At 48.8% G+C, this 16,225-nt stretch overlaps 1 protein-coding gene across 4 annotated transcripts in view; it reads right to left on the bottom strand.

The window, feature by feature from the left end:
- The window catches only part of KHDC4 (KH domain containing 4, pre-mRNA splicing factor), a 109,657-nt gene that overhangs the window by 80,886 nt on the left and 12,546 nt on the right, over positions 1 to 16,225 (bottom strand). For all 4 annotated transcript variants that reach the window (XR_015302622.1, XR_015302623.1, XM_086947422.1 and 1 more), the window contains one exon: positions 10,065 to 10,503. Coding sequence is in view for 2 of the 4 variants with exons in the window: in XM_086947422.1 (XP_086803548.1) it covers positions 10,065 to 10,503 (439 nt within the window). In the remaining 2 variants the exon portion in view is untranslated. The remainder of the gene's footprint in view (positions 1 to 10,064; positions 10,504 to 16,225) is intronic.

The following is a 16,225-nucleotide window of genomic DNA, read 5'->3' as shown; positions in this document are numbered from 1 at the left end:
AAGAAAGTGCAAGAAAGGTGGTGTGAAGGTGGACGGGGATGTGCATGTACAAGACACCTTCGTCAGACAGCTCTGTGAGGCCCTAGTAATGTCATGCAGCGCTATACTGTTCTCTGTCAGCATGGACGGTCGCTGAGAGGGAGATTGTGTGCGCGCCGGGATTTCATGATGGTACCACTGCGAGAAAGGGCCACATAAGATAAGAAGAGTAGAGAGCATGAGACAGAGGGGTGCAGCACGAGCGGGGTACCAGGCCGATATGTTCGTGACCAGCCAGAATGCAGGACTCAGAATTGACAGATCCGAAGACTCACCCTCGCAGGCACGGCCCCCGTCGCAGCTCCCACTGGCCTCCGCTGACGTCGAGGGTTCCCCCGGAGTCAGCCACTCACAGCGCGGCTCCCGGGGCAGATCCTGATGACGCGGCGAGGCTCCAACCAACGGCGGCGCAGCTCACGGGGACAGGCCCACTGCAGCGGCCAATCAGAGCGCGCCTCTGTCGACGAGCCACCAATGCGGTCGCAGCCCCTTCGTGCCTCGGCCAAGGTGCCGAGCAGCTGACGGGCGGCAGCACCTACGAGGACACGGGGGGGGGGCGGGAGAGGAACGGACGGCGGGAGGGGGCGGGAGAGGACACAGGGGGCGTGAGGCACGAAAATTGGCACAAGTGCGGCGTGGGCAGCCGCGGATTAAAAAAAAATAAAAAAAAATGGCGGCAGCACCTACGAGGACACGGGGGGGGGGGGGCGGGAGAGGAACGGACGGCGGGAGAAGACACAGGGGGCGGGAAAGGACACGAGAGGAACGGACGGCGGGAGGGAGGCGGGAAACGGCGGGAGGAGGGACACAAGGCAGGACAGCAGCAAACACGACCCGGCCGGACCAGACACGGGGGCGTTCCCGGCGTCGCGTGACGTCGGCAGAAGCCAAAGAATCTCGGGAACGCCCCCGTGTCTGGTCCGGCATTGACGGACGCCTCTCTGTTCCAATGGCTAGCCTCCATTTATGGAGCTAGCCAATGAAGCAGAGAGGCGTGTTCAAGTCACCCATACTAGAAACTACAGATTTCTCTGGAGGAGGAGCCTAACGGCTCCGCCCCCCAGCGAAACCTAAAAAGGGCCACGTCACAGAACTGACATTAACTGATCACTTCATCGCCCACTTTAGCATCTCCAGCCCCCACATCACCACCCTCAAGATGACCAACACCCCCCACTGAAGGCAGAATAAAATCTCAGAGACCTGCTGGAATGAACGCCTCAACACCTCCAACTCGGCAACCGACATGGACCTCGAACAATAAGTGAATAACAAACGCTTGGATCACTCATTGCGCATACTGCATGGTCCACATCAAGAGCAACATCCAGGGAAAATCCTCCAAAAAGGACAGCTGGTACAGCCAAAAACCCAGAACAGCGAAACTAGACAAAACAGTTGGAGGATATGGCGTACTAGCAAGGACACCCCCAACAGGGCAGCTTTCAAGAATTTTCTCAACCTCTACCACTGCCTGCTAAGGGCAACAAATAAGACAGATCTTGTGGCATGCATCGAAAACAACTGCAACACCACCAAGGAACTTTCAACATGGTTAAAGAATTCTCCAACCCGGCTGTCAGCAAAATAATCAGCAATCACAGGAGCTGTGCGACAACTTTTCCAATTTCTTCCACGACAAGATTGTGACCCTATACAGAAAGTTCAAACCCCAGCCCACACCTACGGACTTCTGACAGATGCACCATCACCGTAACGGACACCACCTTCACCATGAAATCCATTGATTTGGAACATCCCAGAGTCTCATGCCCACACCATATCTTCAAACTCATAAACCAAAGGATCACCTAGGAACTCACCACCCTACTCAACACCTATCACCACTGAACATTTCCCGATACCTGGGAATACGCCAAAGTCATACCACTACCCAAAAAACCCTCTGCCGACCCCACCAAACTCGAACGTTTCCGGCCACTCTCTCTGCTCCCAGCGAATGTACTGGAAAAGATAATCTGCAATCAACTCACGACACACCTTAAGCAGAACCAGTTAATCAATGCATCCCAATCTAGATCTGCAGCAATCACAGCACCAAAACCAACCAGAACGCAGCCACCGATGACCTCCACACCATCCTCCACCTAGGAGAAACAGCAGCTTTGATCCACCTCAACATCACAGTATCCTTTGACATCGTATCCCACCACACATCAGCTTCCAAGGGGGCGTACTCTAATGGTTCACCTCCTTCCTCACCTGAAGAACCCAGCGGACCCACCTCTGAACCCAAGGAGATAATCTGCGGTGTCCCACATGGCTCATCCCTCAGGCCTACGCTCTTAAACGCATATATGACCACGCTGGTCCGCATAGTTAGATCCCATAGCCTCAACATAATTTCTGGCGCAGACTACACCAAACTCATCTTCCCAGACGATCCCACCACCACCAGGACCAACTTCCACAGACACATGACAAACATCGCTGACTAAATGAAGAACAACTGCCTGTAGCAGAACAGACAAGACAGAAGTACTGATTTTTGGCAACAGCAGCAAGACATTGAATGACTCCTGGTGGCCATCAGACCTAGGACCCACTGCCTCCAACCACACCAGAAACCTCTAATTCATTATTGACAACAGGCTCACCATGCATGCTTCCTCACTCTGCGCATTATACACAAGATATTCAAGTGGCTACCACTACAAACGAGACGCACTGTGACAAGCCCTCATAACCAGCCGACTGGACCTCTACGTTGGAATGTGCGCACACCACCCACAGAGACTTCAGACCATACCGAACGCCACAGCCAGACCCATTCTCGACCGTCCCCGAAAAACCCACATCAAACCGCATCAAGCAACTCCACGGCTCCACACAACACCAATGTTAACCACCACCCAAAGACTACACTCCACTTCCTTTCACTTGCCCATACTTCCCACATTGCAGCAAAAATCTGGAACAGCCCCCCCCACAAACTTCTAGACTATCACATCACTTCCAGAAATTCAAATGGCCCTCAAGACCTGGCTGTTCAAAAAAGCTTATGGGACCTGCAAGGGCCTGAATACCCTATCGGGTAATTAGCTGCAGTTTATAAAATCGTGACTGATTGATAGCACATGTGGTTGAAAATATTTATCTCTGGTAGTCCGAATGACTAAGTAGCTTAAAAAATGACTAAGTAGCTTAAAAAATGACTAAGTAGCTTAAAAAGTGACTCGGGATCCAGGGCCTCGGTGTAGAATGAATACAGCTGGCCAGGTCACGTACAGCCTGTCTTTCAAATACACTTTTTTTTTAAAAACCTTTATTTAAACAAATGCACAGTACACAGCGTCTGCCTACAACCCGATCGGGCCGGCCGCTATGACATCAAAGTGAATTATAAGCACAATACATTGCGGAAAAGCCGAAAGTCGATTCAGTACGGTGCAGCGGTATGTTCATCATAGAAAGGATAAGAAAGGTTCAATTTTGCAATTTTGTTGAAATCAAACAAACAACAAAGACACTCACATGGTGGCAACAATATCTAGTTCACGTGGGGGGGGGGGGGAAATCGACATATGAGAATGGAACCAGTTCTGCAGGGGGCAGGGAGACAATGAAAGGGATGTTAAAAAAAATGGATGCTAATCAAAAGCAACATCAATTACGGGGATGAAGGAATAGTTTCAGTATAATCAAGTGGTGGGGTACAAATGTCTCCCCGGTATTCATTTCACTGTGCCCAGATTCTACCCCATTTCTTAGGACGACCTCGAGCCTCATAGACTGTCTTTTCCCGAAACATGCACCAGTCCATGTTATCTTTCCAGGCACTTACTCCCGGTGGTCTGTGGGAGCCCCAAAGTTGCGCTATGTCTCTTTTAGCAATCATGTTGCCTAGGGTGACCCAGAAGGTCTGAGCGGTCGTACAATCTGTGGGTTCCCACACGTTAAGCAGGCAGCGTCTCGCCTCAGGAAGAAGGGAGACCCCAGTAACTCGCCCCATCACATCATGCACCCTAGACCAAAAGACGGAAATAACCGGACATTCCCACAAAATGAAGAAAGGTGCCGTTCATCCCACAGCCACGCCTACACAATCCATCAGTTGCGAGCCCCATCCGTACCAGACGCACACCAGTCACATACACTCGGTGGAGGATCTTCAGTTGTACAAAGCGCAGCCGAGCTGGAATGGCCACCTCCTTGGGAGAAGGTCCGCCCTGGTGTTGATGAGCTTTTTATAGATTAAGGAAATCGTACTATCCGGGACATGGCCATCCAGAATGCGGTCTTCCAGCGGGGACGACTGGGGAATTTCCGTCCCCGGGGGGGGGGAAGGTTGAGAGCAGGGCGTGCCGTACCTGGAAGTAGCGAAAATATTCCTTGTCGTCCAGTTGATATTCTAACTTCAGGGCCTCAAAGGACTTGACTGTGCCCTTGGTCCAGAGATCCTCCACCTTGCTAATACCAATCATATCCCATCTATCAAACCCTTTCGTATGCCACAGGTTACCCAGCCGTTCAGAATCATACAGTGGGGTCATGCGTGTCAATCTATCACTCCAACCCGTAGCCACAGTCGCGTCCTTCCAGGCACGCACGACATCTCGCCGGGCCAGTCAGAAGCCGGAGTGGTGGTTTCGAATATAAGGCTCTATTAAAGTTACCGCCCGGCAGCAGGAATTTATCCATGGCGAAAGCGGGAGTGGGCCCTGGAGAATAAGTCACATGGTTGATCGCACTCAAGTGCGAGGCCCAATAGTAACGCCTGATGTCGGGCAAAGCTATACCGCCATCATACCATGGAAGCGTGAGTTTTGATAGGGAGATACGAGCCCGTCCATCCCAAATTAACTGCCTCTGAAGGCTTTCCACCTCACGGAAATAACGGGAAGGAACAGGATCGAAAAAGTTCTGTAGGGCATATAAAAACCTGGTGAGGGACATCATTTTAAAAAGTGCCGCTCGTCCCAGTGGGGATAATGGCAAATCACGCCACCTTCGTACATCCTGCTTGAGGCGACGAAGAGGAGCATAGAGATTACGGTCATAGCGAACGGAGGAGTCCATAGAAATAAAAATCCCCAAATATTTAAAGCCATCCGCGGCCACGTGAATCGGGAATCTACGGGGTAGCGGAGGCAATACCCCCGCTATAACAGACACATGATTTGGTCCAATTAATAACAAGCCCGGAGTTCTTCCCAAAGGAGGTGAGAACATCGAAGAGCACATTGAGAGACTTCTGAGGTGACGTGAAATAAAGAAGGATATCGTCCGCGTATAGCGAGACGCGATCCTCCAGATCCGGTGTCCACTGGATCCCTTTTATTGATGGCTCTCAGCGGAGCCACGCTGCAAGGGGTTCCATCGCCAATGCGAAAAGTGGAGAGTGGGCACCCCTGACGAGTGCCACGTCCCAATGGAAACGACGCAGAAGCTCTGCCGTTAACTACAACCTGGGCTAATGGCTGCTCATACAGGAGCCGCACCCATGCAATGAAACCAGGACCGAAACCAAACTTAGAAAGGGCAGCCCATAAGTACGGCCACTCAATGGTGTCAAAAGCCATTGTGGCGTCAAGGACGCCACCACTGTGGGTTCAGAGAGAGTCTCAGCTCTCGCGAAGACACTGTGGAGTCTACGAAGATTGAGAGCCGTATTCCGATGGGGAATAAAACCGGACTGATCCGGATGGATCAAGTCACAAATCACTGACAATAAACGATTAGCCAGAACTTTGGCCAGGATCTTAGGCTCAGCGTTAAGCAATGAAATGGGACGATACGAGGCGCAGCGGTCACGAGGTTTGCCATCCTTGTGGATGATCACTATGGTAGCCAGGCGCTGTTCGGGGGGAAGGAGGCCCTCTTCAAACGCAGAAAGAAACATAGTACGCAGATGGGCGGCCATTTTGTCCGGTCTTAGTTTGTAAAGTTAGATAGGCAAGCCGTTGGGCCCCATTGCTTTGCCCGGTCGCAAGGACCTAATGGCGTTGGCAATCTCATCCACCGTGAACGGCGCCTCTAGGGCCAGTCTATCCTCCTACGACACACAAGGCAGTGTGATGTCACGCAAAAGCAAACAGGAATCAGCCTCATCACGGTCACTCACAGATCCATATACTGAACGGAAATGATCCACAAAACATTCAACAATCTCGCCCGGGTCAGTCACACTTTCACCATTTTCACGGATTATTTCTGGCACCACACAATTCAATCTATCAGCTTTGTCCAACCACGCCAGGAGCTTACTAGCCTTATCGCCCACATCATATAGACGACCTAACTGATTCATACACATCACCTTGGCAGCGTCAGTGACCAGGGCTCTATAATCTGCCTGTTTCAGCTCCAGGGAATGTAAGAGCGCAGGTGTATCATCTCTACCCAACTCAGTTTCGAGCTCTGTTATTTCGGCCTCAAGAGCTGACAAAGCCTCCCTCCTCGCCTTCCTATCTGCAGCAATAAGGGACAGCGCGGAGCCCCGTATGACAGTTTTGAAGGCCTCCCACAGAATTGTAGGAGAAGCGACCGATCCCACATTCTCATCAAAGTAATAATCGATCGCCTTAACCACGTTCGAGCGAAGCTGAGGATTCTTAAAGTGCCAGGGAGGAATAGGAGGGACTCTACAGCCAGAAAAGCCACCCACCGAGACCTCAAGTAACAGAGGGGAGTGGTCAGAAATACCCCTAGGGAGATGTCGGATCCCACTAACCAAGGAGGAATTGGCAGTTAACATAAAAAAATAATCAATTCTCGAGAGGCTACCATGAGCACCGGAGTGAAAAGTGTACTGAGTTTGCGTGGGGTGCAACATCCGCCAAACATCCACCAGCCCAAAGGTTTCAAGCAAGTCAGTCAGCCACATCTGGGACAATGGTAGAACCCTGGGGGGTAACCGGTCACACTCGCCCGATATTACTGAATTGAAATCCCCACCCATGATCAGGAGGCCATCTGGAAGCCCTAGAAGAGTCCTACCCAGGTCAGCATAAGTGGTGGCCTGCAGTCCCGGGGGAATAGAAACAGCAACAAGTACAACCAATCTTCCCTCCCATCTCCCCGAAACAGCAGCAAATCGGCCCGATCATCGAGGGTGATGTCGCCAATTGCAAGGGCCAAGGAGGATTTCACCATTATGCCAACCCCCCGGGAGCCGGATGTAAAGCCAGCGTGAGCCACAAGTCGGTATCCTCGGCGGTCAAGAGCTTAACAAGCATTCCCTATCAAGTGGGTCTCTTGGAGGAAAACAACATCAGGGGAGTGGCGTCTAATGAACTGAAGCACAATACCACGTTTAATCCTATCCCCAAACCATTAACGTTCCAAGATAGCACTTTCATGTCGCCCCCCCCATTCCAGTATGACTCCCATACCACCGCCTCCCAAAACCTCAGAGCAAGGATATGCATAAGTGATAAAGTACCATGTGAGAAAAAACATTGAACACAAAAACAACCAAAATCCCACCCCCCACCTCCCAACCAAAAACCCGTTACAACACCCCCCACCCTGCTGACTCATAAGCCACCCCAAACTGCAGAGTGCGGTCGCCCCTTTCAAAAATCTACACAAAGAACCCCTGAGGAGGAAAGGAGAGACTATCCCAACCTGCACCACCCCTGGGCCGAGAAGTGAAAGCATATAAAAATAGTTACGACTAAGAATCGGACCCCAGGACCCAAAGTCATTCTTGTGCCGATGCACCTCCGTCCGCGCCTCCGGGGCCTCTGCTCTCGGCATCATCTTTCGGCAATGAGTCCAGCCAGTCACTAACACTATCCGGTTGATCAAAAAAGAAAGCACGTTCTCTGTACTCAATACGTAGACGAGCGGGGAACAACATCGCATATTTGAGTCCCAAGACTCTCAAGCAGCGTTTCACTCCCAGGAATCCAGACCGTTGCCGCTGCACCTGAGGGGTAAAATTAGGGTAGATGGAAATGGAGCGGTTCTCAAATTTCAGCGGGCCATGTCTACGAGAGGCTTGAAGGATGGCGTCCCTGTCTCGAAAATGAAATAGCCTAGCAATAATAGGCCTCAGGGGGAGCCCCCGGTTTGACCTGTCCACCTGGGAAGCGGTATGCACGCTCCACCGCGAAGAACTTACTAAGGCCTGCAGGAGCCAGTTTGCCAACAATCAACTCCTCGACCAGTAAATCGAAGTAGTACCGCTGTCCTCCGGCACCCCGACCAGGCGAATGTTGTTCCGTCGGGCCCGGTTATCGTACTCCTCCATACGTCTGGTCAAGAGATCATGCGATGACCGGAGATTCCCGATCTCCGATTGTGCTTCCGCCATATCAGTAACCAGACTGGTGGCCTTAAGGTCCAATTCCTTGACCCTCTCATTAGTTTTAGCCAGGTCGGCTCGAATAAGGGTGACATCAACCGCCACCGTGTCTATCTTGGACACGATGGCCTCATATTGTTGACCCATATCCGCCTTGAGTCCCGAAATGGCGGCCATTAGATCTTGAAGGGACACCTCCGATGCGGCCACCAGGTCCGTCCTCATGTCCTCAGTACCGCGGCCAGCAGCGCTGGGGGAGCCTCTTGGCTGAGTATAACGGTCTATCACGTTAGTCTGGACCGATCCCCCACGGTTGGTGACTTTCCTGCGCTTATCCAGCTCTGGGTTCGTCGCCATGTTGAAATCAGCACCTCGTTGGGTCTTCGCGGTTGCGATAAGATGGCAGCGACCTTCTGGACTCCAAAGCCACACTGTCACGAAAAACCGCAGATCGCCGGCCCAAGGCCTGGTCAGACGCACAGCTGGTCAGACCACCGGAGTCAGGAAGGCAGTGTAGCTCTCCGGCAATCAATTCAACAGGGAAACAGAAACCGAAAGTGAAAGTGGCGACACCCCCGCTAGAGCAAATGCCAGGCGACCGTTGTTGCATTACTGCACGGCCATTCAAAGCAGCAGAGTCCCCGGTCCCGTCCGGGGCTAGGCCTGAAAACTTAGGACAACGTAAAATGGGTTCCCGAGGTCCGATCTCGGCCCGGAAAAGTGTAGCAGCATCAGGACGAGTAGTACTTCAAAAGCCCATCGAAGTAACCAGGATATCAGAAGGATAGATCAAGAAGGGCGGCGCGGGTCTCGGGAGCTCTCTGCTCACGCGACCATCTTGGATGCCCGCGTAGCTCCTCCTCAAATACACTTTTTCAATTACTCAGGGTTTCCATATATCGGAAGGCAATTCCTGTAGTAAAGATGTGGGAAAGCCATGCCTCTTACTGCTGAGTGTACCTCGGATGTTTATCACTGCTCCCAGTCTTCAGACTCCCCAGGCAGGCAGTAGTAAAATGCTGCTAGTAAAGAAGAAAGGGTTCTCATGACGGTGCAAAGGTTTCACCTAAAAATCGCAGAGGTACTCCACGACGTCCAATTAATCAAAGCAAAGAACAAGGATTTTTTTTACACTAATAAAACAAGGGAACTGTAACTAATGCAACAGGGAGAAAATGCTGGTCAATGCCCTTTTTTTTACAGAAAGTTAGTTTAATTACGCAATCATTATGGGAGCTCACGAATAGTATGCAAAATTTGTGAACCCCGAATTCACAATATGCTGGAGTGTCCATATAACTGGCCTATTGAAAACTATAACAAGAAAGCCCCGAGCGCCAGGCAGCTTCATTAATACACTTTTAATGTCACTAGTTATGTTACACAAATGTCACCTCACAGGTCCATCCAGCTATTGTGCGGCAGCTTTTATATAGCACCCACTACGACTATGTGGGGTGCTGAAGTGCTTTCTTATATGAATAGCATGCCACACCATATAAGGTGTGTGGTTCGATGAATGTTTCGGTGCTATATCGGAAGTGTTATGTTGTGGGATCACTACTAAGTTTTTAAACTATACCAGAAGTAACCAGCAAAAGTATGTAAGGCATGCAATTCTCCAACATATATCAACCTGAAAGAACAATGCAATAGATTTTATGCACGATCCAGGTTGAATCTCAGAAGCCTACAAGATAGGTGGTTATACAATGACTTCTGCATTACTGGTAAATAAATGGGGAAAAATTACCTTATCAGCAGTTTGGGAGGGTACTAGCTTGCCCTTTGCTACAAGCATGGCATTGATTTTCCTTGCCACTGCAGCAGCGGCATCCAATGCCCCTGACGGTGTAGAAACATTATCAGAATCTTTCTTCACAGAAAATGGATCTCTGTTGCCTGTATTCTGAGAAAGTGATTCCTGGTAGCGGGTGTTCCCAGCTGACGAGCCCTGATATCCAATATTGCCAGAAAAGGATTGTCCAATACTGCCAGAAGATGAACCTTGATAATTGTATCCAGCATTTCCAGCAGATGAATTCTGGTAGCCAGGATTCCCAGATAAACCTTGGAAGTTTTGGAAAGTACTACCAGCCTGGGACATAGTAGCAGTGTTGCTGTGTGCCATGGTGTTGGCATAGGACTGGGATGAAGGAAAATCGCCAGGAACATCCCACTTACTGCGGCGCCTGGAAAAAAAATGGGGGGGGGGGAATTACGTCTTTATCAGTAAAAGAGTGCACAAACCATTGCATCAGTAAACAGACTACAGAAATTACATTCTTGTAACTTGCACTGCCACCTTATCTCTCAGCTCTTTACCCAATCAGAAAGACTGACCTACTCACCAATAAGGATGAAGTGAAGAAATAATGAAAAAAGCAAGCACTGTAAAAGTCAACTGGTGTTGCCTACAAGCTCCATTGGCTTTCCCAATGATTTCTAGCCATGTTGTACAGCAAAGCGGCTGTTGTTGCCCGAAGTAACAAATATTATATATTATATATATGTGTGTGTCAACACAGACCGGAATCTACCAAACAAGGAGAGCATTTTTTTTTAAATGCACTACTTTGAGGCAGATTCATATATAACAAGCATTTACAATGCAATAGGTCTCGCATTTGCGAGAGTTTATGCTATTGCCATTGTAAATGGCAATGCCTTTTATTTATTTGTTTAAAAAACCAACACATTAATAAAAGGCATTGTAATCTACAATGCCAATAACTCAAACTCTAGTAAATGCGACACCTGTAGCATTGCAAATGCTTGTTTAATTTGATGGTAACTTTGGCGAGGCTTGACAAAGCAACAGAAACCCTGGCAGACAATTTGGTTTTGCACTGTAGCCACTATTAAAACCATGCTCACCCTTGTCGTCTTAAACTTTAGTTTTTTTCAGGAAATGTCATTTATTTCTAAGGATGTATGTTGGATCTTATGGTACTAGTTTGATAACTATCAAGTGTCCTGAAATCCATTGCCCCTAAATTTCGAAGACGGGGACAATACCTCAAAGAATTGTAGGCCAAGAAGGACCAGGACAGCTAAACATGCTCCAGCACCCTATTCAGAAGCAGAGAGGGTGCTACTGCAGCTATCACAAGGACCCTTCACACCTCATTTTGTTTTCAATGTGGTATAGAGGACAACTGCCCCGGTGCCCAGTTCACAATTGCAAATGTTGCTGCAGGACAGCAAGTACCCACTGAAAATGTGGGGGAAAATAAATGTACCTCACTGCCTTTGAGCACAGCGGTGGACTAACCCATAACACCACTGCCCTTGGAAAGGACCATGTCTACCCTACCCCCTCCTCCTTTTAGGAGCAGATAGCACTGAAGAGGCTACACAGTTATGGAAGTTGCTTGAATACATGGGTTTTCAACTCCGGAGAAGGTTGGATCCTGGTGATGTGGGCTTGGATTCGAGTCCTGAGTCTGCATATCATAACTATGCAGGCAGTGATCAAACATCTACATCTGCTACTCCAGGAACTCAGCATGAGCAATAACACAAATACCATTAATAATTACGCGAGCTGTGAAGTGCCAATACCAAGTATTTTTTTCTGTACAACATACCTGCCTTCCTTTATTCTTTACAACCCACACGTCTACTTCTTCCTCAAATTCTAGCAAGCACCCCAACCTGCCTTCACTTTCCTCCCACTCTGCTCATTCTTAATATCCTTTCCCAAACTTTTGTCCTAGATATCTGTTTTTCTGCCCCCTGTTCTTCATTTGAACTTGCACAAAGCTCACTGGTGGCTTCTATGAAGATTACACCGTTTCAAGCGCTACAGGACATCCATAATGGTTTGGAGTTTACTGCGCTTTGAATCCTCTCATTCCAATCAATCTGCCTCGTTTCCCGGGCTTCTCTATTTCAATCATGCCCCTCCATTTTCTCCACATTAAGTTTGTCGAGTCCAGGCCTTCATTCCTGCAAGATGGTCTCAAGGGCACCCTGGGGGGCGCTAGGCATAATTTGGGTGTGGGGGTGATAGTCCGTCCTCAGAAGACACTGCGCAGCGCGGCTCTAGGTGCTGCTTGGGTGAGGGCAGTTCTCTGGCTATTTTCTTTTCCTGACTACAATCACAAGCCGCCAGAGGGAGCTCCGATGCGATTAGCCCAGCAGTCAATAGATTCATCTAAACCCACCAGTCACTAGATTAATCTCACCAAAAGTGAGGTTAAAATGGCCGGCCCTCATATGACTGAGGAAGGTGCCCAGTGAGTCCCGAGAACTTCACTTCGACCTGCTGAAGGAAAAGAAGATCTATTAACACAATCACACAACTACTTTTGTAGCACTGAGTCCCGAGAACTTCACTTCGACCTCCTGAAGGAAAAGAAAATCTATTAACACAATCACACAACTACTGTTGTACCTGTGGAAAATACAGAGAACTGCCTCCGAGTCAATCACTGGTTTCAAACTGTCATCGGAACAGCAGTCTGCAGAGAACTGCCCTCACCCAAGCAGCGCCTAGAGCCGCGCAGTGTCATCTGTAAGGAGCTAGACTTCCAACCATGGGGAAGAGACAGGGCAGGAGGGCGCGCAGCTGCCCTCAAAGAGAGCCCTGCCCCTTCAGGAGACTGACGAGGGACAATCACCCCCACACCCAAATTATGCCCAGCGCCCCCCAGGGTGCCATTGAGACCATCTTGCGGGAACTGGAGATGTTGTATTCTGTGATTAAAGTCGTAAGAGATGTGGCGCGAGCCCTGCAGACTGTGTGCTCTGTTGGCAGGCATCTCTTTGAAATGTACAGATGGGGGCAGCAATGAGCTTCAGAGGGTCTGCTGGTCGGCAACACAGAACAGATCACACCCACCTTCTTGCCGCGACTGAGGCCCTACATTTCTGTGATTAAAGCCCTAGCAGGTGGGGTGCAAGCAATCTCAGGACCCTGTACAGAGTCACAGGCTCTGCTTGCTGGAAACTTTGTGAAATATACAGATCGTGGCCACAATAAACATCAGTGGTGTCTGCTGGCTGGCTATAAAGTGCGCCCTGTACAGCAGCACTGGCCTTTGACAAACTACTTTTTTGTGTCATAATTTTTAAGCACTTCAATGTTAACTTTCATCTCGGGGATGGGTCAAGGCGAATGAATTCCAGCGAAGCACGTCTACTTATGAAAACCGAACAGAATGTAATTTTGACACTGAATTGTATTTTGCGCCGGTCCTGAATATCTCAAAGAAAGTGTGTGCGACTTATTTAACTGTCTTTGAATAAACGCGAGATTCACTGCAAAATTGACATTTTTTTCCCACGAGACTTGAAATGTTGCCTTCAATTTTTACAGGTCGCATACTGCAATGTGGAGAAAGAAGCCGTTCCTGGGCTCATTTGCATACCCATAATGCCATGGTGTGCAACTGCTACTTTGGGCTGGGTTATTCTGTTTAATTGTGCTACTGCTCGTGCAGTGATATGTTTGTAAGTTGGGGATGGAAAGCACAGAGTCCACGGATAGTGGGCCTTTCTCTGCAAAGTCACCCTTGGTGTAAAATATTTCCACATGAGACCTTTATATAGCGCGTCGTAGTGAAAACTTTTTGTTTGCCAGCATTACATTATAGCGTCTGGAGTTTCCTCTCGCAGGTGTCCAGGGACAACACTGCGCAACTCGAGGCTGCCGCAGCATCTGAGGGGGGCTCCTTCAGAGCAACAGCGAAGGGCGCCGGCCGATAGAGGGAGCTCAGTCTCCGGCTACACTACAATCACAAGCCGCCAGAGGGAGCTCCGATGCGATTAGCCCAGCACCCACACCCACCAGTCACTAGATTAATCTCACCATAAGCGAGGTTAAATGACTTAGGAGAACTTCACATCGAGTGTTTCCGAGCGTCAGTCTGTACAAGAAATAAAGATTATTTCAAGTTACCTTGGCGGGGCTTGCTTGTGTGCTTCCCAGAGAGACAGGAGATGGGGAAGCGCGCGCGCGGCCGGCGCCGATCGCTTTCCAGAGCGTGCTCGTGACATCTCCTGTCTCCTGGGAAGCATACCCGGCAGCAATAGTATCGCGCCTGCGCGATGGCATATGGCTTCGCCATATGCATCGCAGGCGCGAGACCTAAAAAGTTGTGCTGTTTTTATGTAGCGCTAATTCGCTTTGGAAACAAGCATTTGCAATGCAATAGGTCTCGCATTAGGAAAGTGTGAGCTATTGGTATTGTAAATGACACTTTTTATTATGTGTTGGCTTTGAAAATATATAAATTAATAGCATCGTTATTCACAAAGCCAATAGCTTACACTTTCTTAATGCGAGTCCTATTGGCTATGGCAATGCTTGTTGGTAGCAAGCAAGGACAGTGCTGTTGTGGTGCTGAGTGATGATGCGGTGGTGCCCCAGAGGGATGCCCCCCGAGTGACGCGGTGGTGTTCCCCGAGTGACGTCTTGGAGGGTGGAGTTGGAGGGTCTGGTCAGAGGAGGATGCATTAACAATATACATGCTGGAGTGAGAGGCTTAGGTAGCTAGCAGCGTAGTGTGGTTAAGTTTGGAATCATGTCAGCAGCGAATAGTAGCAGAAACAAAGGTCAGGCCAAAGATGTAGCGCTTGCACGCTGAAACAAGCATTTGCAATGCAACAGGTCTCGCATTCACACGAGTTTGAGCTATTGACATTGGAAATGATAATGCCTTTTATTTAAGTTTTGGTTTTTGAAACATAAATAAAACGCATTGTCATTCACAATGCCAATAGCTTACACTTGCGTATATGCGATACCTATTGCATTGCAAATGCTTTTTTTACAATACAGCTGGCAAACCTGCCTGACGCACTGAGGTAACCATTGATGGTGGGTGATCTGGCACAGGGTGGCAGCTAATGTAATCTTGTCTGAGGTGGTCACTATTACAATACTCTTATTAGTAGCCTAAGATGAATTTCACTGAATATAATTAAGCAGCTCTTATAACATAGAACGTTGGAGACCCTTTAGCCAGACAATTACGACCCAAACAAAAGTGCCTGCTTCAAATTACTAGGGCACTGACTTCTACTTATGGATATAAAGCTTTCTTCATTCCAGCAGCAAAAATGTGGAATACCGTCCCCTTTCATTTACGCGGTAAATATACCTTGCTTTTATTAAAGTAAATATTGAAAACATACCTTTTTTAACCCCTTTGATGCAGCGCAAATATCCCTCCCCAGTGCTGCGCTGTCCATTGGAACTAGTGCTGAATGGACGTCCAATGGTCGTGCGCAGCACTGGGGAGGTAGTGCATGCGACGACCGTTGGACGTTCGCAGCACTGAAGGGGTTAATCTATAGAAAGTAATCTGACATCTAACCAATGTTACTACAGGCCTTGGCACCTTGATCTTGTGCCCACCACGGGGTTCTGGCACGATGAGGTTGATGCACAGTTTGTCCTTATTTATTTATTTATTTATTTCGATTTATATAGCGCTATATAACCCCGGGTTCTCTAAGCGCTTAATAGCTCCTTGATAGCTAAATTCCTATACGTTTCCCCTGAGATAATGGTATACGTGAGCCAGTCTACCAGCACTTCCACATCCAACTTAATGATTTGCACCAAACATCTGGGTTGACTTTCATCCTTTTCTTTCCCAGAATTGCCACTTATAGGACAAGATATTCCATGTCATCCTCCAAACTAATTATGCCATCTTCCTCCTCATCACCTGTATATACTCGCCTTGGTCAACTTTGCATACTCCGGAAAAGTGGTCTTTCTTTCCACTGGGCATTGTTTGTTACGTGTCGAACAATTTTTTATACAATGATAAATGTGAAGTTGTCCCACACTGGTAACATGCACCTTTGCCAGATTCATCATCCCTCTGTTTGTCTGCAAATTTTTTTCTTTGATTTGGTCAGTTAATTTCAGATTCTTAATAAATTCACATCAGCAGT

Source organism: Lissotriton vulgaris, chromosome 12 (genome assembly GCF_964263255.1).
Source record: "Lissotriton vulgaris chromosome 12, aLisVul1.2, whole genome shotgun sequence".
In the NCBI taxonomy this organism is placed as follows: domain Eukaryota; kingdom Metazoa; phylum Chordata; class Amphibia; order Caudata; family Salamandridae; genus Lissotriton; species Lissotriton vulgaris.
This window is presented reverse-complemented; position numbering and strand designations above follow the sequence as displayed.